Source organism: Gopherus evgoodei, chromosome 20 (genome assembly GCF_007399415.2).
Source record: "Gopherus evgoodei ecotype Sinaloan lineage chromosome 20, rGopEvg1_v1.p, whole genome shotgun sequence".
NCBI classification, from domain to species: domain Eukaryota; kingdom Metazoa; phylum Chordata; order Testudines; family Testudinidae; genus Gopherus; species Gopherus evgoodei.
Window position 1 is genome coordinate 11,032,103 of NC_044341.1, and position 25,716 is coordinate 11,057,818.

General features: G+C 59.5%; 1 protein-coding gene across 2 annotated transcripts in view; it reads right to left on the minus strand.

Annotated features, from left to right (window-relative positions):
• Positions 1 to 4,526: 4,526 nt before the first annotated feature.
• FGR (FGR proto-oncogene, Src family tyrosine kinase) overlaps positions 4,527 to 25,716 on the minus strand; it is a 36,915-nt gene continuing 15,725 nt past the window's right edge. The window contains exons 2-13 of one of the 2 annotated variants that reach the window (XM_030538935.1): positions 19,773 to 19,832; positions 15,549 to 15,812; positions 15,137 to 15,239; positions 14,567 to 14,665; positions 13,287 to 13,390; positions 12,787 to 12,936; positions 10,951 to 11,115; positions 9,020 to 9,199; positions 8,787 to 8,863; positions 8,384 to 8,537; positions 7,956 to 8,087; positions 4,527 to 7,426 (exon numbers count right to left, since the gene is read on the minus strand). In XM_030538935.1, the coding sequence (XP_030394795.1) occupies positions 7,218 to 7,426; positions 7,956 to 8,087; positions 8,384 to 8,537; positions 8,787 to 8,863; positions 9,020 to 9,199; positions 10,951 to 11,115; positions 12,787 to 12,936; positions 13,287 to 13,390; positions 14,567 to 14,665; positions 15,137 to 15,239; positions 15,549 to 15,801 (1,626 nt within the window). In that variant the 5' untranslated portion in view covers positions 15,802 to 15,812; positions 19,773 to 19,832 and the 3' untranslated portion in view covers positions 4,527 to 7,217. Of the gene's footprint in view, positions 7,427 to 7,955; positions 8,088 to 8,383; positions 8,538 to 8,786; positions 8,864 to 9,019; positions 9,200 to 9,802; positions 9,959 to 10,950; positions 11,116 to 12,786; positions 12,937 to 13,286; positions 13,391 to 14,566; positions 14,666 to 15,136; positions 15,240 to 15,548; positions 15,813 to 19,772; positions 19,833 to 25,716 lie in introns of both variants that reach the window. The other variant, XM_030538936.1, reaches the window with a different exon arrangement.

A 25,716-nucleotide genomic window follows, 5' to 3' on the forward strand; every position in this document is an offset into this window, starting at 1 on the left:
GACTGCCCCTGTATATTGCACATGCCCATAACCATGTGCGTCTATGGTGACGATTGCTCAGAGGCAGGCACACAGCTGTATGCACAATGTGGATGAGAAGCTCTTTCCCACAGGGCCCCACGTGTCCCTATGTGTATCCTAATGCTCCACGTACACTCCTGGCCCTCAGCAAGCCAGGAACAACAACAGTACCTCTGTGTGCTCACGTCGTGTATGCAGGGAGGTACAGCAGTGTGGGGAGATGCACGTCAGAACCCCAGTGTGTGTGTCTTCGTGCACACTTGTGCTTACACATCTTCTGAGAGAGCCTGCAGGCATGTACACAGGATTGTGTCTGCATGGATGTGTGCTTGTGTGTGTGTGTGTGTGTTTGCTGCACTGCAGCCCCTCAGCAAAGCTGGCACATCGGGCTTTGCCAGCCCATTCCCCTCACTCCTACGGCCACAGCTGCCATGGGCCGGGGCAGTCCTTCGAGTTGTCCTTGCAAGACAAGCTGCTTTCCTAGCCCAGACCCCTTGTCTCCAGGTGGTGCCCTGGTTCCAACACCGAGGCGCTGCCCTTGGGTGCTTTAGGAGCCTGCCTGGGCAGCGCTGGCCCTGGGGAGCTGGGCGGAAAGCAGGTAGCGAGGCTGCGGCAGAGCTGTCAAGCAGGGGCTGAGGCTGGGAAGCTGCAGGGATTTCATGTCTCTCCCGGGCCACTCCCAGTGCCTTTTGCCCCTGGGCTTTTGCAGCGCAAAGCAGGCTGGTTGGCACACTCTCCTGCCTGCACTAACTCACGGCTACGCTGCTGCCACCAGGCAGAAAGCAGGCGGGCGAAACACAGGCAGGTTCAGGGGAAGTCTGTTTGCCAAGCACAGCCCAGGGGACACGCTGCTCTGGGGGCACCTGCTCACCAGAGGGGTTGGGCAGCCGGGGGGGGGGGAGAGGCCGAGATCACCTGAGCAGCTGTGCTCAGCCATACCAGGCGTCTCCCAGGCCAGAGATTCCCAGCCCAGCACCGCAGCAATGCCCCTAGGAACAGCAGCCATGTGCTCAAGGGGCGGCGGAAACAGCTGCCCCAGCAGGAACGTGGGGAGGCAGGCGTCCCCTCTCTACAAGAGCATTGGAGCCCATTTTACTCAGTTACTCCTAGGAGGTCTCCCATTGGGACACTTTTCAGGGTTACCTGAGGTGTATGGGTGAATCGGTGCCCACTGCTTACACCCTATGGGAGTCTCGTCTGTGCCCGTATTCTCACCACCCGCGATGACCAGGGTGGCCCTCAAGGCTTTTCCTAACTCTTTCTGATCAGGGAGGAGGTGGCTAGCAGCTCAGAGCTGGGTTGACCAAGCAGAACGATAGAGCCTGGTCATCAGCATTGAACCTGGGACCTCTGGAGCTTAGTTTATGAGCCTCTTCCGCTGAGCTGAAAGCCAGCTGGCTGCTAGCTCAGGCCGTAGAGCAGACTCATTGAACTTTCTCTAAGTGGTCTTGGTGCCACTAGCTGGGCCAGAACACCCCACCCAGGAGGCGTCCGGGCTGCCAAGGGGTCAAAGAGGTGCATTTCAGTGTAAAGAAACCAGAACAAGATCCTGATTCCTGCTCGGTTCAGAGCTGGGGCCTGGGGTTTCTATTGAAGGCTGAGAGCTGCACAGGCACTGAAAACCAGGTCAAAGTCCCACTGGGCCTTCTCCAGACAGCGACCCCCATGGCCAGCCAAGCTCGCTCCAGAGCCCCCGCCCCCAGCTGGTCCTGCCAGATGCACCCTTTGCTCCTGTGCTGGGGAATTAATTAACGGGCCACAGCTGGGCCCTGCACTGCCCTGCAGCCAGGCCTGGTGCACAGCAGGTTAACCCTTTCCCCTCCAACCTCAAGCCGGGGGACCTAGGGCCCCTTCGCTGAACGGTAACAAATGCTGCCACCCCATGGAAGGTGACGCGTCTCAGCCTTTTCAATCCTCCCCACCAGGCCTGGTTACCAGACACACCTTCTCCACTCAATGGACACGCCCCAGGCCTGCTCCCCCTGCCCAATAAACCCAGAAATATTCCCCCTGCCCTGTCCTGCCCAGACTCATAGGCTGACTCACCCCCGGAGAGGAGCAGCGCAGAGCCTGCAGGATGCCCTGGCAGCGAGCAGCTGTTTCCGGGTGGTGCTGGTGCTGCTCCCCCCCAGCTTGTGACCTTGCAGGCAGATCAGGAATTAATCTGTCCACGAATTAATCGAGACCACGGCAGGAAGCCTCATGTGGGGAGCAGCACCGAGCCCACAGGCCTTGTCCAGAGAGGCCTTAAGACGTGGTGTCAGCGTGTGGCAGTAAACAGGGCTGTGAAGCCTAGTGTGGATGAGACGGGTGTTAACTCATGCCATGTGATCCCCTTAGAGCCCTTGGGGGAGCCGGCGTAACCCGTGGTAGGGCAGGGGCTGTGTCTGCAGCGGCCAGCGACCATCCCACCTTGAATCGCCGTCTAAGCAGGGCCAGTGATTCCAGAGCGAGCGCATAGGCTGGGGCAGAGCCCTGGCCTGGGCCCGGGGGCAGGATCAGGGCCTGAATCTGGTGTCACTGCTAAGCACCAGCATTCGTTAGCGCTTCCCTTACCCTGTCCTTGACACCCTCTGGCTCTTCAGAGCTTCCAACCGGGGAGCAGCCCCCTTCGGGCCCGCTCTGCATCAGCAAACTGCAGCCAGCTCCCTCACGGAGCTAACCCAACCGCCTGGAAGGCACAGTCGTGTCCCTCCCTGCCCTGCAGCTTCCTACTGTGTTTTGCCTCCATGACCCTTCCCCTGGGGCGGGTGCTGCAGGGGACAGGGAAACAGTGGGTAGGCGGAGGCATAATAGGGAAAGGACTGTGGCAGAGAGCTGCTGGGAAGGGCGTACAGCATGTAGCCGGAGAGAGGGGCAATGGAGGGATCAATCCATGCTGTGGCTAGCTGAGATCCTGTCTTTTAGACATCCCAGCTTAACAGCTCAGGTCAGCAGGAGGCTGCCCGTGCTGAGGATGACCCCTAGGCTGTCGAATTTGCTGCCCCTTAGCCCTGTCTCTGATAAACCTGCCGTTTCCAGGGGTGCTTTTGAATGCCAGACCCTGTCTGAGGCCCCGCGGTCACAAGGAGAGTTATTTATAGGGGGCCTTGTTTGCTCAGCCCCGGGCCTGCACAGCTCCCCCCACAAGATGGCTGTGCAGTTCCAAGGATTAGAACTTCCTCCCTTCCTTCCATAGCAAAGACACCGAGCAGCTGCTCCGTGGCAGGAGGCAGCTAAAAAAACAGCTTTTATGGTGCAAATCTGAGTAGGGCCACTAGGGGGAGCCTCCTGCCATACAGGTGGGGGGGCTGTAGCCATCCCCAACTCTCCCCCCCACCGGCACAAACACACACGAGTGTGCGTTGCACAGGGGCCGTTCTCTGCTGCAGGCTTGACTCCCGCCAGAAGAGAGGCTGCTGGGGCTCGGCCTCCGTCGGCCCAGTGGGCATAAATCTGTGTTCACTGTGCAAAGCCCTGGGCTCAGCAGGGCAGGCGGAGGGTTCTGGCTGGGAGCACGGAAGCCCTGGTAGAGCGGCCAACCAGCCTGCCTGACAGTGTGTGTGCATGCGTCATTGGGCAGGCGTGGGGCTCCGGGGGTGTTAGCTGACTGCACGGAACATGCTCTGCCACATCTGGGCCTGCTAGGAGCCACGTGGCCCAGCTGTTTGCATGGGGCCAGCTTTTCCCTTCGCCAGCCCCCACCGCTCTCACCTGGGGCTCTAGCCATTTGTATTCTAGCCTGAGAACTGCCCCCCCCAGCAACAAAGCCCAGCTGTCTCTCCAGCCAGGACTGGTGTTAATCTCGGCTCCTGGGAAGCGGCTCTGTACCAAATGGCCTCTCCACAGATGGATTTTAGGGAGGATTTTAACACCCTGGCAGTTGGGGGGAGGCGAGAGCAGCTTTAGGGCCTGTTCCTCAGCAACTGCAGCCGGTGCCAGCGCACAGCGGAGGAGCTGGTGGGGGGAGCTGCGGCTAGGAGGGGGAAAGGCCAGGAGCTGGGACCATCTCGCTCCCAGCTTCCCTCTCACCGGTGCAGTGAATTGTGCCAGTCTGGGCGCAGAGCCTCCTGCAAGCTGTTCCCTTACCGCAAAGGGACGGGCCTGCTGCTCTGGGCCTTGGGCAAGGGGACCGGGAGCCTGTGGCAGAGGGGGGAGTTCAGACCCGCATTGCCACACACCCAGCCTCTGCAATTCCAGCTGGGTCTGCATCTGCGTGCTGCTTCTGTCAACGTCCATGGGGCCTGCCAGCCAGCAGCCCCGGGCTTCCCTCCCCAGCTCGACCAGGACCCCCAGCTCTCCTCCCTATTCCAGCCTGGAGCCTCCCGGGGAGGGGGAGGGGCCTGGTTTAGGCCAGAATCCCTTTCCTCCAACACAACCTATTTTAATCTCGGATTTAACCCTGAGCCCCTAGAGCCGACAGCCTGGTCCTTTAACTCGTGTGGGCTGAGCTCCCCACTCCAAACCCCAGCAGCGCTGTATGCCTGCAGGTACCCCAGGGAACCACACCATGCCCCTGCTTGTTAGAAAGGTTTATTTCTCTTTATTTACAGATCAATTTTAAAAAAAACCATCGCAGCATGGGCAGGGAGCCTCGGCAGAACTCCCACAGGCAGGCGCGGCCTCGAACGCTCTGTGCTGTAGCTGGGCGGACGGGCCAAAGGCTGGCCCGTGGCCCTGTGTCCATCTCCCAGTCAAGGACCAGAGCCCGCAGCGGCAGGGAGCAAGCCCCCTCGGCTGGCTGTAGGAGCAAGGTCAGACCCCTCTGCTGGACGTTGTCAAAGGAGAATTAAAGTTAACGGTTATAAATTATGCCCTGGAATAAAGAGGGCTCCAGTACCACGGTGCCTGGCTCAGAGGGGCTCCACACCCTGGATGCAGCCCTGGCTCAATGGGGGAGCTGCGGGAGCTTGGCCTCTCTGAGACTCAGGCCGAGTGGGTGGCACTTTCCCCCGCACCAATCGCATTCACATTCTGCTCCTGTCCCCCAACCCCTCCACCGAGGCTGGTCCAGAGTGGAGCCTTACTCCACCCTTAGCATGAGATGCAGGGGCTGGGCTCGCCGAGGGGGAAATGACCTCCCTGCCCGAGTGCCTTCCAGTAGGAACAGGGCCTGGGATTCCTAGGGGGGACATACATCTGCCCCCCACAAGGCTAAATCAGGCATCCCCCCAGCCCAGCCTTGGGGTTGTTCCCCCCAGTTTAAGAAGCATTTGGCACTGCCTGCTCCCCTCCCCTGGGCAGCAGTTTATGGCTTTAACAATTTGGTTCTGGCTAAGAAAAAGAAACAAAAGCAAGAATTACAAACTGGGAAAGAGAGGAAAAACATAGAATATCCCCCCACACACATTTCCCAGCTGGCTCCCTGAGCCCCAGGGAGGACTGGGACCCGCTCCTCCCCGAGAGGAGGGCAAAGGGATTTGTTAAAGTTTTATAAATAAACGAACAGCTTGGCGGAAAGTCACATACAAAAGGGTGCAAGGCCCCAGGGGCTCACGGGCGGGAGGGGCGCGCCCCCTGTTGGTGCAATCGCCAGGGCCGAGCCACATCACAGGCCTCAGGGCAGCAATGCTCAACTGGGGGCCACACGGGGGGAATGGAGATGGGAGCATCTAGTTCCCCCCCTCCCCGGCTGTGCTAGGGCAGAGAAGACATGAGGCTTGGCTTCCATCTGTCCGTTAGGGACTGCCTGGGAGCTGGGGAACAAGCAAAGGGCCAAGCTTCTCAGCAAAGAAATCGGCAGCTGGGTCACCCCTCCGCTCCGCCCCGTCCTTCCAATGTGCTAGCTGGCTGCCCCATGGGACCCCAGTGCAGGCCCCCTGGGCAGACGCACAGGACGGGGGCCACGCCAGGGTGGCTCTACATCCACGCACCCCAATAGTCCGGAGTGTGCCCCTGGCCTCAGGTACTCCAACGGTGGCGGGGGGGGGTGTGCCGTGCTAGTCCCTGCCACAAGAGATGATTAGATGAGCTGGGGGTGGGGTGCTGCCTCCACCTGGAGACACTTCCTGACCCCCAGGCTTTGTAATGCTACCCAAGGAGGCTTGAAGACTCCCTGGGGGAGTGGCCAGCAATGGGCTTCTGCCCCCACAGGTTCCACAGCACGATAGGACTGGCAGCGAGGGGCTCGCCGTGGTGGCACAAGCTGGGCAACAGCCTGCCCTAGCCCCCGAGTGAGATGGGGGCTCCTAGAGATGGAAGGACCCCCACCCACCTGTCCCCACCCCCTGGGGGTAAGGGTACCTGCCTGGGCTGCAAGGGGGGGAACCGGTTACCTTCCACACATCCCCTCTCCCAGCCTCCATCCAAGCCTTGCATGGCAGGTGGAGAGCTTCGGCAAGGTCTTTGACTCAGTTTGGGGTGCTGTGGGGTGCCCAGGCCATGGGAAGCAAAGACCCCTCCTCTGCCCCAGGCATTTGTGGCAGATGGTGCCCCCCTCCTGGAGTTGGCGCCACCAGCAGCTGGCCAGAGCCAGGCGGGCGGAGCGGGACAACACATGTCTGACGCTGAAGAGTTGGGGGGCTGGAGACAGGGCGCAGACATCAGCCCCAGGAGAGAATGACCTGACAGACACACTCCAAAGCTGCTGCAATCCAGTTGGAGGACGATGGCCCTGACCCAGCCCTGTCCAAGGCCACTGAGGCGCAGCAGGCCCGGCCACTGCCACCTCCGAAACCCAGTGCCCCCACATTGAGAGCATCCCTCCAAGCTCAGGGGGCCAATGTCTGCAGGCTGGGCTGGCCTCTGGCCCCTGCGGGCAGCATGGCCTCATTGCTTCCCAGGGAAAAAAAAACAAACCTCTTGCATTAAGAGCTAGGTGTTGAAGGCAGCTGGAAATGGGGGGGGGGGGAGATTTCTCCATGGGGGAGCAACAAGGGGGCTGCAGGGCAGCCTCACTCAGCTCCCCACCTCCTCAAGAATGGCCCTGGGCTGGGATCCTCATTAGAATAGGAGGCAAATGTGCAAAGCACCATCCGCCCCGGGGCAGAGCGAGGGGAGCGCAGATGGCAGGAAAGTAACAAAACCCCCAAAAGGGGGCTATAAAAAAAGGGTCTGGCCCAGATTGTCCAAAGAGGGAAGTCCTTGCCTGGTGCCGCCTGGGCACGGCTGGCTGGCATGGTGAGTCCTGGCCTAGTGCCACCTGGGAAGTCCTGGCCCGGTGCAGCCGCTGCAGAGAAGGGCCCCTGGGCATGGCCGGTTGGCTCAGAGAGTGGGGCTCACTGGTTGTCCCCCGGCTGGTACTGAGGCTCTGTGGCAGTGAAATAGTCTTCCAGGAAGGACTGGAGGTATTCGAAAGTGGGGCGCTCCTCGGGCTCCTTCTTCCAGCACTGCACCATCAACTCGTGCAGGGATTGGGGGCAGCTGCTGGGGCACTGCATGCGGTACCCCCGCTCCACCTGCTCCAGCACCTCCCGGTTATTCATGCCTGAGCAACAAGGACAGCGGCTGAGTTGTGGGCATTAATGATGGGGATTTCCTAGGGGAGGGAGGGACGTGGTATAGCCCCACCCTGCTGAGGCGTGAGGGAAGTGGTCACGTCGGTAGTGTCAGCGATGGGAAGAGAACCCAGGAGTCCTGACTGGCAGGCCCCACTGCTCTAACCGCTGATAATGCTGCCTGGTTCCTCTATAGCGCTTCTCATCAGCAGCTCTCCAGGCACTTCCCAACAGAGTCAGCAGCATTATCCCCTTTTACAGATGGGGAAACTGAGGCACAGAGTGGGGCTGTGAGTTGCCCAGGGTCACTCCACAGGCCAGTGGCAGAGCCAGTCATAGACCCCGCTAACCACCACTCCTCCCACTTGGGAATAGACCCAATGCCTAGACTGCTGCTCTAACCACTAGACCCTGCTCCCTCCCCTGGACCAGCACAAGTCCCCACAGCCCCCACTAACGAACAACACCAGCAAGAGGGGGCAGAGCCAGTGGCTGCCTCTTGATGCCAGACAGCCATACCTGGGTAGGGCACGCGGCCCTTGGTGACGAGCTCGGTCAGGAGGATGCCGAAGGACCACACGTCCGACTTGATAGTGAACCTCCCATAGAGAGCAGCCTCCGGGGCTGTCCACTTGATGGGGAACTTGGCACCTGGGAGGAGGCGAGGTGGATGAGATGGGGCAGGGGCAGGGGATGAGACCATCGCAGGGGCAGGCTCCCCTGGGGCAGCATGCCGCCACCAGCTAGGGTGCAGAGCTCCTCAGATCCAACGCCAGCGGGGGATCCGTGGCCCCTTCGCCTCCCCCAGTGTTGGCACATGGGTGCTGCGGGAGGATGGGGTTGGGGAGGTCACTCTGCCCCATGGTCCATCTGGGGCAGAGGGGAACCCAACCACTCCCAGCCCTGGGCACAGCCCAAGAGCCCTGCCCCCTCGCAGCCAGGCCCACCTTGGCGCGCCGTGTACTCATTGTCCTCGATGAGGCGGGCCAGGCCGAAGTCCGCGATCTTACACACCAGGTTGTCACCCACCAGGATGTTGGCGGCACGCAAGTCCCGGTGGATGTAGTTCATCCGCTCAATGTAGGCCATGCCAGCCGAGATCTGCGGGCGGGGAGTGTGTGGTGAGAACGCTGGTGCCCTGGGCAAGCCCCCCCCGCCCCCGCCCAGCCTGACTGGGATGCAGACCCCCCGTCACCTCCTGGGGGTTAGTCCCAGCCCCTCCCCACTCAGGACGCGGCTGGCCTGGGCAGGTTGCAAGGAGCCCCCTCCCAGACGAGACCTGGCCAGATGTTGGATCTCCAGCCCTGGCGATTCCCGCTTCCCACCCCCACCAGGACCCATCCCCTGTACCTGGGCTGCCATGTCCACCAGCTGGGGCAGCTTCAGGAACCGGCCATCCCCATCCTTCAGGAAATCCAGCAAGCTCCCTGGGGGAGGGGAGAGGGAGCATCAGGACGTGAGCCTCCAGGCCTGCCCCCAACCCCCAGCTAGAAGTCGGTGTTCGCCAAGTCCCTTGCCCTGGTGCAGACACAGCTGGGGTAGGAAGCCAATCTGCCAATGCCCCCCCCCGCCAATGCTCTCACCCTGGCTCATGAACTCGGTGACGATGTAGATGGGCTCCTCCGACACCACGGCGTACAGCTGCACCAGTTTGTCATGCCGGAGCAGCTTCATGATCTGGGCCTCCTCCAGGAAGGCCTCAGGGGACATGGTGCCCGGCTTCAGCGTCTTCACTGCCACCTTGGTGGTGCTGTTCCACGTGCCTGGAGCCAGCGGGAAGAGGGACAGCGTCACGGCGCGCCCGCCCCGACCGGCAATGGCAATGCAGGTGGGGGTCAGTCAGTGCCAGCTTGGGTGGGGGGGGGGGGGAGGGATGCCTCCAGGATGAAGAGCCCAGCAGAGAAATCTTCGTCACTCCCAGGGTACATAGCAGACCCTCAGTCATTTGCACCCCTTCCCTGCAGAGACCCCCAGATCAGCACCGCCCCCCAACATGGGATGGGCAAGGGATTCCTGTGTCTCATGCCCCCGCCCATCACAGGACAGGCCATGGGTGCCCATGTCTCACCCCATTTCAGGGATGGGGGGCAAAAGTCACCCCACAGAGGCTTCCCCCCAGTGTAGGAGCCCCACTTGGAATGGGGCAAATTCCCTTCCCCCACTCCCATATGGGCTGGAAAAGTTCAGAGAGGCTTCTCTGAGACCCCCTCCCCACATCTGACGGGAGGAGACCTTCAGTCGTGCCCCACCGTGGGTCTGGTGGGGACCAGATGGAATCACTCCCCCTCCCCCCGGCCTCTCCCAGCCCTGCAATAACCAGCCTCTGGCCCCATCCCCGTCCTCCCGCTGCAAGGTGCCCGCCTTACCCATCCAGACATCTCCAAAACAGCCCATGCCAAGCTTCTTGTCCAAGCTTACGGACTCCCGTGTTATTTCCCAGGCGTCTTTAGACAGGCTCATAGTCTGAGGCTTCATATTGGGGCATACCCGGGTTAGTAGATGGCACAGACCGTCATTGAACTCTGCAGGGGATGGGATGACGGGGAGGAGGCGGGAGAGAGGAAGGGGGGAGTGGAGAATGGGATGAATTCGGCATGCACATGCACAAGGGCTGAGAGGCGGAGGAGGGGAGCCCAGGCTCTGACTGATCGCCTGCCTTGGCCCCGGCTGACTTGTCCACCAGCTGGCGCTGTTCACCTGCATTCCCGGGATGCAACGTGTAGGATCATAGCAGGGGTGGGTTTGTCCTGCCAGGGCAGGGTCTCCCCGTGGGTACACGGGTCCGGCCTGGATCTGCCCTGCAGTCCCCACCTCCCCGACAAGAGGACAGATCAGTTATGGCTGCTCAGACCCACCTTCCGGACAGGTGCATAGAGAGGAGTTACTGGCTGCCAGGTCTGGCTGATCAGTGGGGCAGAACCAGGAGCAAATGGCAGTGCCATGCAGCTGGCTTGGAGGCCAGGCTGAGTCTGGATTAATTGATTGATTTCTTCCCTCTCTCCACAGATTGCTGTCCCAGGCCCTAGAGCCAGCAGAGAGCAACCCAGAGCAGGCGATCGGGTGCTCCCCACCAGCAGGGGAAGGGTGGCACTAGGCTGGATCCAAGGGCAACTCCCCTGATGGCTTTCAGCAGCATGTTTCCTTGAGCCAATTCCCGTGTGCGCGAGCGAGACGCTCGTGCTGGAGAGAGTCTGGGGAGGGAAGCCCCCCCAAGCATCCACAGCAAAGAAGTGGTGCCCCCGCGCCCTGGCCTGGCCAGCCCGCCCGAGCGGTGAGAAGGGATTTCAGTCCCCAGGGCTCAGTTAGTCCTGCCGAGATTGCTAACCAGGAGACCCTGCAGATAGCTCATGAAGTCTCACGCCAACAAGCAGCCCTGTCTCTTCCTCCTGTGTCTCTAGGATGCCCTGGATGGATCCAGTCTTTGGGGTGCCTCCCCTCGCCCTGGTTGGTTGCAGGCCTGGGGTTCTCCCCTCCCCTCCTGGCTCAGCCCCCCCGCTCGCCTGGAGAGTCCTACCCATCCACACTTCCCCAAACTGCCCATTGCCCAGCTTCTTGATCAACTGCAGCGACTCTCGCGGGATCTCCCACACGTCTTTGGTTTTGACAGACAGGTCTGCCAGCTTGGGCATCCCCTTGTGGCACGGCACGGCCAGGCGGCAGCACAGGCCTGCAGCTCGCTCTTGTGGACAGAGCCGAGGGAAGGAGGGAGCGAGGAGAAAGAGAGAAAGAGTGAGAGCACAGACGGAGAGATGAGGCACTCGAGGGCAGGGAGAGAGAAAACACATCCCTGCCAGCCCCAGGGGTCAGGACAGCCACGCCTCTCACCTGCCCCACACGGGGGGTCAGGACAGCCACGCCTCTCACCTGCCCCACACGGGGGTCAGGACAGCCACGCCTCTCACCTGCCCCACACGGGGGGTCAGGACAGCCACGCCTCTCACCTGCCCCACACGGGGGTCAGGACAGCCACGCCTCTCACCTGCCCCACACGGGGGGTCAGGACAGCCATGCCTCTCACCTGCCCCACACGGGGGTCAGGACAGCCACGCCTCTCACCTGCCCCACATGGGGGGTCAGGACAGCCACGCCTCTCACCTGCCCCACACGGGGGTCAGGACAGCCACGCCTCTCACCTGCCCCACACGGGGGGTCAGGACAGCCATGCCTCTCACCTGCCCCACACGGGGGTCAGGACAGCCACGCCTCTCACCTGCCCCACATGGGGGGTCAGGACAGCCACGCCTCTCACCTGCCCCACACGGGAGTCAGGACAGCCACGCCTCTCACCTGCCCCACACGGGGGGTCACGCCGGGGCCCTGCTCACAGGGCAGCAGGCCTGTGCTGCAGGAGCAGCAGCAGCAGGTGTGGGGCTCATTGCAGGGGATCCCCTAAGGAGTCATGCCTGGGCTTTGCAATTGGGAGGATCACACAGGAGTTCAGCTGAGTGCGAGTCCTGGGGAGGAGCCTGCCGGAGCTCTGTTCTACCCCTCAGTGGGGCCTGCTAAGCTTGCGCTGCCCCAGTCTGAGACCGGCCTGACTCCCTGGGCGGCCCGGCCCCGAGCAGTGGGTTTCCCAGCCGTCCTGGACCTGGCACGTTGGCCAGCACCGAACGGCGAGTGCGGAGCTCGGCCGTCTCCCAGCCAGTGCGCAGTTGCTGGAGAGCCCTCATTGGTCTGACCCCCTCGGTCCGTGCATTGCTCCCACGGGCTGGCATCTGTGATCAGTGTTGGGGTGGGGTGGAGGGCAGTGACCAAAGGAGCCCCCCCCTCAGCAGATATGGCTGGCACAGGATGCCAGGGGGCGGGGGGATGCTGCTAGATAAGGAGGCAGGCACGATGGGAGGAGAGGGGCTGTGGTGAGCGTGAACTCAGCAGCTCCAGCCGGGGCGAGTTTCCTTTGCAGCACAAGGAATTAGCAGAGGCTCGTCAACCCAGGCACAGGTTCCCCAAGGGCTCATCCCGCGCAGGAAGGAGACATCTCCCGGAGTCCCCGCTCTGGGGCAGCTCAGGAGCATCTCCACCCCACTCAGCCAAAGCCCCTGCTTCTGCAGCTGCCACAGGCTGAAATTCCCTCCGGCTCAGATCTGGGGGCTTCTCTCAAGGGCTGGGGCGAAGGTGTCAGGCCAGTGGATTTCAGGGCAGGGGGCAGAAAGGCCAACGGCATCTCCAAGACGCGCAGTAGGCACCCTCCAGCTCACCCAGATCCCTACTTCGGTCTGCACAGGCCAGCACCACAACTGACGCCCTCAACTCCCCTAGGCCCTGTGGGCTCCAGGACCGAACCCATCTCTCCACACCACACTCCCTCTGCTGCCATCCCTGCCTGGCCCTGGCTTGCCCCCCCACTTACCTCTGTAATGCTGGACCAGCTCCTGGATAGTCTCGAACTGGGCCCGCGTGGTGATGTAATAGCCCCCGTTATCCAGCTTCCGGATCTTATAGTGCTTCACGTGGTCGCCCTTAGTCTCGTCGCAGTCCCGGATGGACAGGGAATAGGCACCTGGGGAGCGACAGCAAAGGGATTGGGCCGGAGACAGACACAGGCAGGGTGCCTGGTGGGAGCAGCTAGTGGACACCAGCAGGGGGCACTGTGCTACTGTATGGGAGAGCCACGGGGGATTCAGATGGGGGCTATTCCTCAGGCATGCGGGGTCGGGAGGGAAGAGAGGAATCTCTGCGCCAGGCCTGGGTTGCTGCTGCGTGCTGGGAAGCACATCCCCCCCACTGTCACGCCAGTTATCGGAGCTGGCTGGCTGCTGGTGTGGAGGCAGATGTGGGGAAAGATCCTGGCCCCTGCTGCCTTTCCCAGACACACACACCCCCCAAGATGATAAGGGGTGCGGCCGCTACCTTTGGTGGTCTCGCTCTCCCGGATGAGGAAGGTCCCTCGGAGGTTGCCCTGGCACAGAAGCTGCCTCTCAGCGTCCTTTCGCCCCATCTTCCCAAAGTACCACCTGGTGTGGAGGGCAAGGAGAGGGACGGTTAGTAACATGCCAGGGGTACCTGGCAGCCACGGCTCACCTACACCCCACCTGCCGTGGGCATCCAGAAAGGAGAGGGAAGGATTTGGGACTCTCAAACGAAGACACAGGGTCAGGGAAAGGCCAAGCCCTGAGACTCAGAGAGCTAGCTTGGCTCCTGGCTTCCTGAGAGCACTTGGGAAGATCACCCACTCTCCCGGAGCCTCAGTCTCCCATCTGTAAAATGGGGAGAATGCAGCATCTGTTCTCCTAGCCTTTGTCTCTCTAGTTAGACTGCAGCTTCTCTGGGGCGGGGCGCTCTCTTACTTCGGTACATACAGCGCCCTGCACAGCAGGGCCTTAATCTCAGCTGGGGCCCCTAGGTGCAATTGAAATATACGTCAGAATATGGTAGCTAGGCAGCTGATGTACACACAGGCACAGGAGGTAGTGGATGGGGCAGTATGTTTGAGACTTAGAACAAAAATCAGGGAGTCAGGACTCCTGAGTTCTATTCCTGGCTCCGTCCCTCCGAGTGACCTTGGGCAAGTCGCTGAGGCCACATTTTTTCAATGTTGGTCCCTGCCGCTAAATAGTTCAGGTGCCCGATCACAGGATGGAAGCCTTTTATCTTCTCTCTACCTCAATTTTCCCTTCTGCAAACAGGGGATAATAAACCTTACCTACCTCCCAGCAGGGCTGTGGGGATGAATTTACTAATGGGTGCAATGCAGTTGGGGATCTGGGAGCAGAAGGTACTACAGGAATATTTATCTAGGCTAAGCTAGGGGTAATCCACTCTCATGCTCCAGGGCATCAGATGATGTTACAGGGGTCAGGAAGGAAACACTCCTCCCACTTGCCAGCGAGGTGCATCCTGGGAGATTTCACCTCCTGAAGCATCAGGCACTGCTGGAAGCAGATTACCACTGTGTCCCCCAGCTGGTCTGATATTGAGAGGCGATTCCTAGAGCTGGGGTGCCTTGGTACAGATCGTGTGTGTGTGTTGGGGGCCGGGAAGGGATTGGCTAGGGGTCTGTATTAACCCAAGGGTGCTGTGGGGGATGGAGCATGTCTTGGATGTCCCTGGATCACTGGCTCCCTCCTCTGCCCCCAGCCAGCGGTCAATCGAGCTCCGTTCCCCAGTCAGCCCAGGGTTGCCCCACTCACTCTTCCGCCTGGATGGAGTCCACCGGGGCCACGTAGTTGCTGGGGACATAGCCCGTGGCCCCTGTGCTCAGGGACCTCGCCTCCCACCAGTCGCCCTCGCTGTGGAACCAAAAGAGACAGAGTGAGAGTCTGCGAGGAAGCCCCATCCCCCGCGACAGCAGGCACACAGCCCCCGCTGTGGAGACCCCCGCTGAGCCCCTCTGTCCCACTCCCACGGCACGTGGCATCCAACATTAATGGCAGAGGAGGAGCCACTCCTCAGCTGCTCCCAGCCTGCCCCACCAGTGCCAGCCAGCTTAGACCTGGGAGCAAGGTCTTCCGCAGCAAGCAACAGGCTCAGGCCCCCTGCCCGGTCCCCAGTGGGTTTAACTCGGCCTAGCTGGTTGGATGGGCTTGTGGTGCAAATGCCAACGGGCTGTGAAATCCCCCAGCCAAGCTGCTCTCGGAGCAGGGCCGTGTGGGGCAGGGAGCCCCAGCTAGCATCAGACCCGGGTGCATTTGTACTTTGTGGCAGGGGCGGGAGGGAGCGTTCCTGGAAGGGAGGGGCCCAGCCTTGAATGGGACACTCACGTATTGTTGATAATGTGGAATTTCTCCCCCTTCAGGAATGTCAGGTCATCCTCCGTCCGGGCTTCGTAATCGTACAAGGCAATGAAAAGGGTCACCCCCCCGCCTGCGAGACACAGGGACAGGGCAGTGAGGAATCTGCCATGGGCAGGCAAGCCTGGCAGGCTTCTGCGAGCTGCCACCATCACTCTGCGTATTACAGTCACGGCTTGAGGTCAAGTCACGCCAGGCACTGCACAGACTGTCCCTGCCCTGAAGAGCTCACAGTCTGATAGATGCAGGGTGAGCAGGGAAACTGAGGCACAGGGCATGGAAGTGACTGGGCCAGGCCAGGGAATAGAACCCAGGTCTCCTGACTCCCAGCCCAGTGCTCCATCCACTAGAGCCCCACTGCAGGGGCACCACGGAGACTGACCTGTGATCCCCCCTCCACGCATGTGCAAGGTGCTGTTGGGATAGAGGCTGGGGCCCATGAAGGGGGCGCCGGCGGTGCTGGCGGGTGTGCTGTGGAAGTTGTTAAAGTCAGGGATGGGGGTGAAGCTGCTGGTGGGATTCTGCTGGGTCGGGTCAGGGCCGTAGCAGGATTTCGATGCCGAGCCGGTCATGCCATCGACGTTCTCCGTCTGGCCTTTATTCGACCCCTTCTCCTTGCAATACACACAGCCCATTCTGGGCAAGCCTGCAGGGAGAGGAGTGAGTGTGGGGTCAGACGCGGGGCGAAAAGACCCTGCCCTTCCTCCAGGAACTCTGCTAGCACACGCCACGGACTGTGCACTGCTGCCCATCAGTGACTCCTGTGCACTGCTGGACTGGAACGGACCCATCACATGGAGCAGAACAATGATCCTCCCAGCCCGGGAACTTGACTGATCCCTCCCTCCCAGCCCGGGAACTTGACCGCTGGCCAGCAGCTTGGTGGGTCCATCCCCCCAGCAGCCCACCCCACTGCTCCCCGCCAAAGCAAACCGTTGCACCCTTCCTGCCCCTGCCCCACTAGATGCACCCAGCCAGAGAGCCCCACCTTCCTGCAGCGCTGCATCAGAGCAACGGTCCATGTACTCGGGCCCCACCCGCCTCTTCCTTGCACATGACTGCAACTTGGTGCCTCTCCCGCCGGGGAGTGCGTGTGTCTGGCTGCGTATGATGGCACATGTGTGACCACACAGCTCCATTGGCGGGGGGGTGGATATGGGGCGCGCACTGACTTCACCCTCCTCCCCAGCTGTCAAAACTCCGCTTCCTTCTCTCGCCATCTGCCACATGCCGGTTGCCTGGCAATAAGGTCAGTGGGTCAAGCTGTAGGAGGAGGGGGACAGAGGTGTGCCCAGCTGCCAGGGGGTTAGGGAGGGCACAGGAGTCCGGCCGGCAGGGGCAGGGAGCTGGGCTGTGGGAGGCCAGGCCAGGTGCCTTTAATCCATGAAGCTGGAGCTAATAGGCTGGGGGTGGAAAACATCATGGTTGGTGCCCAGGTACACTAGTGATGGGGCTGGCAGAGTGGGCAAAGATTCACTCCTCCCCCGAGCCCTGCTGGAGCTGTGGCAAAGGTGGGGGGATTCTGGTGGATTCCCAGGAAGGCTGGTAAGATCCCTGCTGCTCAAGGCGAGTGGCTCCCAGGGTCTCAGCTTGTCACCGGCCCCTGCTAGTCACTCTCCCTTCTGCAGGACTTTGCACTGGAGAAGGCGAAGGGTAGGGACGGGCTGGTGCAGATCAGCACTGACGGCAGTTTGCACCAGCTGCAGATCCGGCCCAAGTCCCCAGTCAGAGGCGTTTGAGGGGCTCAGCTCCCTCCCACATAGGGCACGAATGAGGAGCATGGACACACTGGAGCAGCACGTCAGGCGTGGGCGGACTCATGCCTGGGGGAAGGAGAGGCGGTGGGTGCATGAGGAGAACTGTGCCAGGCCAGGCCTGAGACCCATGGGCAGAGGCAGGCACGGGGAGCCTGAAGGGTGCCGAGGGGATGCAGGCCAGAAACGAGGAGCGTTGCTAGAACGACGCAGATATTGACTTGGCTTCTGCAGCGTCTGCAGGCTCAGCTGAGAGTCCTTCCCTGGAGCCACAGAAACAGGAAGAGCCCTGCGCAGCTGTGGTCAGGCTGCAGCTCCCAGCCTGCGTCGAATCGGGGGCTCCTCTGCTGCTGGGTGGCTGCCAAGGGCCTGCTCGGTTTTAACCACACGGGCTGGGCTGAGATCAGCACCGAGGCCTCGTCTACATGGGGGACATTTCTGGAAAGTCTCCCCAGCGTGGCTAGCGCAGGCCCGGCTCCTAGCACAGATGGGCCCAGTTCCACCCCAGAGGGGGGTCTGGACTCTGCAGTGGGGTTCTCTGCTGGCCAGATCAGCTGGAAAGCAGCTTCAGAGGCAGGAGCTGGGCAGAGAGCTCCCTGCGCGAGTCGACAGCCTGTGCCACGCGGGCAGCAATGCATGCCTCGGGCAGGGGCATGACCCAGGGTCAGATCTAGAGACGCTGCCTGCCTGGGGACGCTCTGCCTTGCGGAACAAGCTCGTCGTGTCCCCATGGAACTCAGGAAGGGCTGTGCCATTCACCTTCAAAGGAAGCAGGACCCCGCCCTTCTCCTGCGTCCAGCTGAGGTGGCGCTGAAGGGGAAGCAGACGCTCACGCTGGCTGTACCCGATAGTATGCAGTAGGCATCTTAGCACCCGGCATGGCTCATTCCCTCCCCAGCCTCTCCACATCCCCGTGCCTGGTGCTCCGTGCAAGAGCGTCACGTCACAGCCAGCCCACGTGCAGCACAGCAACAAGCTTGGCTGAAGTAGCATCGTCCTCTGGGCCCGGCGCCTTAGGCCCACACACTCAGGAGGGACCAGGACCTCCCTGCTTCGTCCGTGTTTCACTCAATGTGCGACTCAGCTTCCTTCTCACTCAGCTGCACTGGAGTGGGCTCCCGGGGGAGGAGACACCTCTCAGCTGCTGGGCCCCACTGTGGCCTGCCCTAGCTTGAGCCCTGGGCATGCTGGAGAAAGGCCCAGTGCTCGGGCCCGCATGACCAAGATGGGGTGGCAAATCCTAGGGCCTTGATGGCATGGCTGACGGGGACCTGGCAGGAGGGATCCCTGGGGGTGGGGGTGCAGGGGAGTGCTGGCTGGAGCGGGGGCTCCGTCTGGCCCGGCGCATGATTTGTTATTTTCCCTGCTTTGGGAGGAAGAAGAGGGAACATGGCTGTGTCTCCCCCTGCCCCCCACATCAGTTTCTTCTCCGAGAGCACCACTACATGGTGTCCTGAGTGGTGGCGATGGCGGCAGGAGATCGTTGGATGCAGGGGGCGCGCAGCCTGGTGTCTCTTAATTGAAAGCGACAGAGCCATCCCAGACACCTGCCACTGGCAGCCCTGGGTTAGACGGACGGCAGAGAGATGGGGGGGTGGGGAGAGGAGGAGGAAATTCCAAGCCCCGTTGAAGCCAGCGAGAGAGAAGAGATCCACTGTGAAGGCTGAGGGGGGGATCCGATTGCTCTTTATAAATATATCAGAGGGATAAATACCAGGGAGGGAGAGGAATTATTTAAGCTTAGTACCAATCTGGACACAAGAACAAATGGATATAAACTGGCCATCAGGAAGTTTAGACTTGAAATTAGATGAAGGTTTCTAACCACCAGAGGAGTGAAGTTCTGGACCAGCCTTCCAAGGGGAGCAGTGGGGGCAAAAGACATACCTGTCTTCAAGACTAATCTTGATAAGTTTATGGAGGGGATGGTATGATGGGATTGCCAAATTAATTGCCAAAATTAGGCTATCGATCTTTGATTATCATCAGCAGGTAAATATGTCCAGTGGTCTGGGATGGGATGTTAGGTGGGGTGGGAGCTGAGTTACTACAGAGAATTCTTTCCTGTGTGTCTGGCTGGTGAGTCTTGCCCACATGCTCAGGGTTTAGCTGATCGCCATATCTGGGGTCGGGAAGGAATTTTCCTCCAGGGCAGATTGGCAGAGGCCCTGGAGGTTTTTCACCTTCCTCTGCAGCATGGGGCACGGGTCACTTGCTGGAAGATTCTCTGAAGCATGAGGTCTTCAAACCACAATTTGAGGACTTCAATAACTCAGAAACAGGTTAGGGGTTTGTTACAGGAGTGGGTGGGTGGGTGAGATTCTGTGGCCTGCCTTGTGCAGGAGGTCAGACGAGATGATCATAATGGTCCCTTCTGACCTTAAAGTTTATGAGTCTATAAATCCTGCCCACGCACAGACTCAGGGCCGCAGCAGCAGCCCTTGCTAGCCAGCTCCTGCCCTCTAGGCCATTGACCCACTCACCGAAACACTCTGCAGCAGGCTCCAGCTAACTCCCCAGCCAGAGAGGGGGATGATAAAAACCTCCTGCAGGGACTGGAGGAGGTCGTGGGGCTGTCCGGTGTGCTGTGCTGTGCTGTAGGGGAGTGGGAGGGTTGTACCTTTAGAGCCTGTCTGGACTTCGGTGGTTCCAAGCAGGCGCAGAACGTCGCAGGGAGCAACACACTGCCCTCTCCCTCTCCCAGGGGCTCTGCATTTGCTCTGCCTTAGTTGGGTAGGGAAGCCCAGGTTCTGCATGAGGGGGAAACAACTCCCAAGGCGCAAAACCTTTCCATTGCCTCACCAATGTGACCGCCTCTCCCTCACTGCCCCCCCACCCCCATTGACACTCACTGGGACGGCTCCTCAGGTCAGTTTAGCTGCTCCATGTTACCTGCCCGAGGAGACTCACACCTGGAGGACACAAGAGAGATGGAGAGAGGTGGTAAGATCCCATAGGACAACTCCCCCCCACAACCACCTCCGTGATCCAGCTGATGACAGGCCATCCCAGAGCAGGGCCTAACTTCGCACCCTTCACCCTCCCAGTGGGCTTGCTCACGTGGGTCGTTCATTCCTAGCCTTCAGACAGTAACGCCATCTACCCAGGCCGCTACGCTTGCCCCCTCCTGCCGCTTAGCTCACAGGGCTGCAAGGGGTGGGGAATCAGGCCTCCCCTGGGTTCCAATCCCAGCTCAGGGAGGGGAGCGAGGTCTAGTGGATGAGCCCGACACTCAGGACTCCTGGGTTCTTTTCCCAACCTCGTGTCCAACTGGGAGTAAACCACTGTGCCCCTGAAATGGCATTATGAACCCTCCCTTGCCTCATGCTGCTCCTCAGCCCTGCCATCTGACGGACCCCCAACACCCCCGCAAGCCATTCCTAGGCAGAAGCGCCTCCCCGGGACACCCTATCAAAAGCTGGTCCTGCTGTCATGGGCCAGGCACTGGGTAGAGACCGAGGGTGGGATTTTCAAAAAGCATTGAATGGGTGTGGTGCACTCAACTCCCCTAGGCTGTGAGAGTTGGGAGCCTCAACCCTATTGAAACGCTCACCGTAGAGTGGCGTTTGGGGAGAGTATGGAGGTGGGGGTTTTCTTGGCGGCACTGGGGTAATTTATGTTTAATAAAAGGTACAAAGTGGAATAAACCGTATCCAATGGGAAAACGGGTTAAAACCTTTGCAGGAGGTGGGGAAAGGCCAACAGAAATACACGCATGTACGCACACACAGGGGGACACCCACATACCACGGCACCCCTTTGTGATGATCTGTTGGGGTTCCCAGAATTGTAAATTACTGCCATCCCCTCAGCAAAGGAGAGTTTTGCTATTGCTAAGCTGTGTGACAACCCCCCTCCGGCTCGCCTGCTTTGCCAGCTAACTCGCCAGGACCCGGCCAATCCAAACCTGGTAACAAACAGCAAGTCCCAACTCCCGAGTTCCCCGGAGACACCCAGCCCCCTCGCCTCCTGAACACTCCCAGAAGTTATTACGTGTGTTGCTCCTTTAAAGAGGCAATACCCTGTGGCCTGTTAACTGGGGTTAACATAGGGTGACCAGACATCCCGATAAAATCGGGACTGTACCGTTTGAGGAGTTTGTCCTGCGTCCCGACCAGAGTACGGTCGGGATGCCATTTATCCCGATATTTTGTTTCGGGATCTTCGGCGGCAATTTGGCAGAGAGTCCTTCAGTTGCAGATGGTCTTCAGCAGTATTTTGGCGGCAGATGCGTCTGTCTTTGGTGGCAAGGTTTATTACCTGCTGCCAAAATACCATCGAAGACCATCCGCGACTGGCTCTCCGTCGAATTGCTGAACTCCTGGATGGGTGAGTGTAAAAATATAAATAAATAAATAAATAGAAAAAATCTACACAAACCCCCTGCAGCAGTCCTGATATTTTCTCCTTAACATCTGGTCACCCTAGGTTAACATGCCCTGTTCAGTGCCCTGCCTTTCCATCACGGCACTGAACAGTAAAAGCAAAACAAGTTTATTTAACAGCAGGACACAGGATCAAGTGATACCAAGTACAAGGAATAAAGCCAGAAAGGACTTCAAGCAACCAAAAATAAAAAATACACTTCTAAAAACTAAAACTTCATCAGCTCTCAGTCTCGTTCCAGATGGTTTCCTTACTTACAGCAGCTTCACCAGTGTGACTGGTTCTCCCAGCCAGGATCCACCTTTGCAGCATCCCAAGGCTGGTCTCTTTGATCACCTGAAAGATGCATGACTCTTCTCATCTTTGCTTCCCTAAGGACACTGACCCTCCATCAAGAGACAGGAAGACTTCCTGGGGGTGCAGCTTCCATCCCCGAGATTGTTATGTGGTCCCTTTTCACCCACTTGCTTTCCTGAGGACTTCGTTTACCTTGCATGTAAATGTAACTTTGTGATCTTTGCCTGATGACCAGGCTGGCTGGACAAGCAAATACACATTCCTCTGTCTAGGGCAGGCTGGGTTATGCACTGCTTGTCAAACACAAACACAATTTTCTAGATCATATTTATAACTCTTCATACACACACCATGCAGTGCTTTCAGGACCAGCGTGTTATCACTTTGTATACAATACCTTACAGGAGACCTTGTGACCCAAGCCCAGTGCCCCCATCCCAGCAGCAGGGACATGGCTAATGTCCTGTCCCCCCCCCAGACTCAGCAGCCAGGACAGAACACTCCTCCCAAGCCAGCATGTTAGTAGCCATCTGCCTCAGTGTCCTGACTGAATTCCAGCCACACGGCCGTCTCCCTGCATCCTCATCTCCTGACAACTGGGCTGTGAAATGACTTTCCATGGAGGGTGGCTGAGCACAAAAGGAGTGAGAGACAATGGCCCCAGCTCAAGGACGCACCATGCCTTTCACGGCAGCTCCAAGAGGGATGGGAAGCCTTTATTTGGGTCGGGACCAGCCGAGCCCCCCTGCCCCCCAGAGCTCTTTAACCCTTTACAAGCTGGCCTTGCCCAGGCTGCCAGCCAAACAGATTCTTTAGCAGGTGGCCCATGTGTCTGCAGCACCCAGCAGGCAGCACAGGGACACCTCAAGAACCGCAGCACTGGGTAGACTGGAAGAGCTGCAAGAGAGAAGTGGAGAGAGGTGGCGTTTCCCCAGGTGCCATCTTTAGGGGCTGAAATACACAGGATCTACACCCAGGGCCGCCAAGAGTGGCTTCGGGCCCCGGTGGAAACATATTTTCAGGCCCCCCAGCAAAGGCGGATCGCCTAAACAAGGCCAACGAAGCCGGGGAAGCCAGGCCCCCTTCCGGACCGCCGTGCCCTGGTAATTGGTACCGGCTCTCCCTGCCCCCTCGTCGGCCTGGACCACACCCTGTCTCCTGCTCCACAAAAACTCCACACACACAAAATGCAAACTCAGAGGTCGCAAAACAAAGTCTTCCCTCCCGACCCCACCCCGAGCTACACCCCAGTCTGAGGCGTTGTCTGTCTACAGTCATTATAGTAACAACGAATCTGACACCCAAGCCAAGCCGCACTGGACTGGTTTTGATGCAATGAGGCAGCCCATGTTCCTAACGCATTAAGGGGGCCCTGGCGATGGCGCGTTGGCCACGGGGTGATGCTGATTGTACCGCATGGGAGCCAAGCGCGAGGATGACGGGGTGTTAAGTACAGGGTACAGGCTTTGTGTACATCAAGCAGTGGAGTTTCGAGGCCGGGGCATAGGAGTGGGGCTCAGGCTCCCAGCTCTGCCCTTGGCACATCACTTCCTCCCTCCATGCCTCTGTTTCTCCTGCTCCCATCTTGCCCATGGAGAGCCTCTCTCGCCCTCTGTCTGTCCAGCGCCTAGCACAACGTGGCCGGGATTTGCTTGGGGCCACCAGGTACTTGCAGGCTACGAACGTTAAATACGCTTGAAATGGGCATCGTGCCTTAACACTGCAGGTCTTGAGTTCACTCCCCAGGATGACGGCCAGCAGAGTAGCCACCAGCAACACGAGCAGGTCAAGCTTCTCCCCCGGCCGCCCTGATAACATGCTCCAGCATGGCCAGGTCTCATCCGAGAGCAGCGGCCAAAACAACCCTCGGCCCAGCGCTGGGGGAGCAGCAGGTGGTGACAGGAAGAACCACACCATGTCCCACCAAACTCACTGCACCCCGGCCACCAAACAGCCTCGGCTTTGGTGATCTAACTAGCCCAGCTGGGTGATGCCAGGGCAAAGGGTCCCCCATAGCCCATTCCAAGTCCCAGAGCCATCCAGCCGTCCTCTTTACTGAAATCGGCGTCTCTGAATCCCTTACAGGGAGCAACAGCCAACTAAGAAGGGCAGAGGCATCCCCAGGCTGAGATCTCAGACTCTTGGGCATTAACCAGCCATCTCCTCACCTGGAACCACGCATCAGCTGTCTGGTGAGGATCAGCTCCCAGGGCCGGATGGATCCCTAGCGTCACTGCACCAAGGCTAGTGAAGCGACACATGAAGGGGCAGCAACCTCGGGGGTGGCTCTCCCCTACTCACATGGCGAGTGCACTTCTCCATTCCCCAGCCCCTCCCCACGCACTTTGCATGTTCCCAATCTCTACAGAGAAGTCACCACCAATCAGCCTTACAGGAAGGAACTGGGAGCAACCCAGACTGTGCCCTGGGGAAATCAGGGATTGCAACATGAAATGAGAGTCACCACCCGGTCCCACTTGCTGCCTATGGTGGGAAATGACCCCATGCCCCCTTTCACAAGACAGGGGCTGCCCTGGCAGAACTCCAGCTGAGACGTTCAGTGCTGCCGGGTCTGACCCTCACTTTCGTTTCCGGGCCTGAGTTGTTGCGCAGCATTGCTGCATGTTGTTAAACAACTGCCGTGCTCCACCCTAGAGCTGGCTGCATTTCCATGATGGGTGAAGCAATCTCTTTCTGCCGCCCCACCCCCTGCAGCTGGGTCCCAATTCCAGCTCCTTGCACTCTGCCCAACCTCAACCTATGCCAGCAACATATTCCAGGATGATCCCACCCCAATTCCCAGGCACGCCCTCCCATGCCGCCCACTCCCCTGAGGCCAGGAAGCCTCTCTGCGAGCCTTTGGCATCCGAGTCTCTATTGCCTGGCCCTGTGCAGTCACTACATCCCCTGAACATGGGAATGAAAGCACCATCCCCCACATAGGGGTTTGGCCAGAGCCAGCTCCACATTTAGACACAACCCATTCCCCACGCCTAGAACATGTCAACGGCAGCCTGTTGTACGGGGCATCTCTTAACCGAGTCCAATCCAGCCCTCCTCGGCTAGGACAGGCAGTGTTGAGGAGGAACATGGTATGGCTGGAATCTGAAGTGGGCCTGAATCAAATGATCTGGATCCAAAAACGATCCATGGGAGTGGGTTCAGAGGAGCGCCAGGAGAACTGTTATAGCAATCGCTTTAAGGAGTTCAAGCTACGTTGTTTAACAAAGAGACAGGTAAGGAGTAGGGGGAAAAGATTTGATAAGGGGCTCTCCTGTCTGCAGCCAAAGGTCTGAAAAGAGAGTGGCTGGAAGCTGAAGCCAGATTCAGATGGGAAACAAGGCATACGTGTTTTAACAGTGTATCTATCCACTGGCCTGGCTTTCCAATGGGTGGATTCGCCCTCGCTAGCCATTTTTAAACCAGGATGGGACGTTTGTCTAAAAGATCTGCTCTCATTCGAACAGGAGTCCATTCAGGGCAGTCCTTCGGCTCGTGTTCTGGTGGTGGTCAGACTCCATGATCCCAAGGCTCCATTTCGGCCCTTGAGATCTGGGGGAATTTGGACACCCCTCACGGGTGAAAAAGAAGGGGCCCACCCCCCCAAGCACAGAGAACATCCCTTGTGGTGGTGGAGGAAGCTAAACCAACACAGCTGACCCGACAGGACTCGCCCTGTGGCTGTGCTCACAGCTAGCCCCTCGCTCAGGTCACTCAGCCGAGGCAGGCGCTTTCCCTGTCCCCGTGGTGCAGCGGTGTGGGGAAGCCCCCCTAGAACTAACCGCCAGTTTATTCCGGCTCCCACTTCTGCATGGCCGGGGCGGCAGGCTGCCCAGCGTGTGTTCTCAGAATGGAAGAGGAAGAGAAGGCGCAGCTAATCGGCCTGACGCTGCGAGATACAGAAGCTGCACCTGGGGTTATGGTGAACCTGCTCCTCGCACAGGGATGTTCCCAGGCAGGTGAAGCAGGAAGGGAGATGCTGAAATTTCTTTCCCCTTTCTTCCCCCTCAGAACGCTCTCTGCATTGCTGCCTGCAGAGGGGCTGGGACTGCTTCTTGGGAGAAAGGGCCCTCTCGCAGGTTAGGCTGAACTCTTCTGGCCCCGTCTACAGGA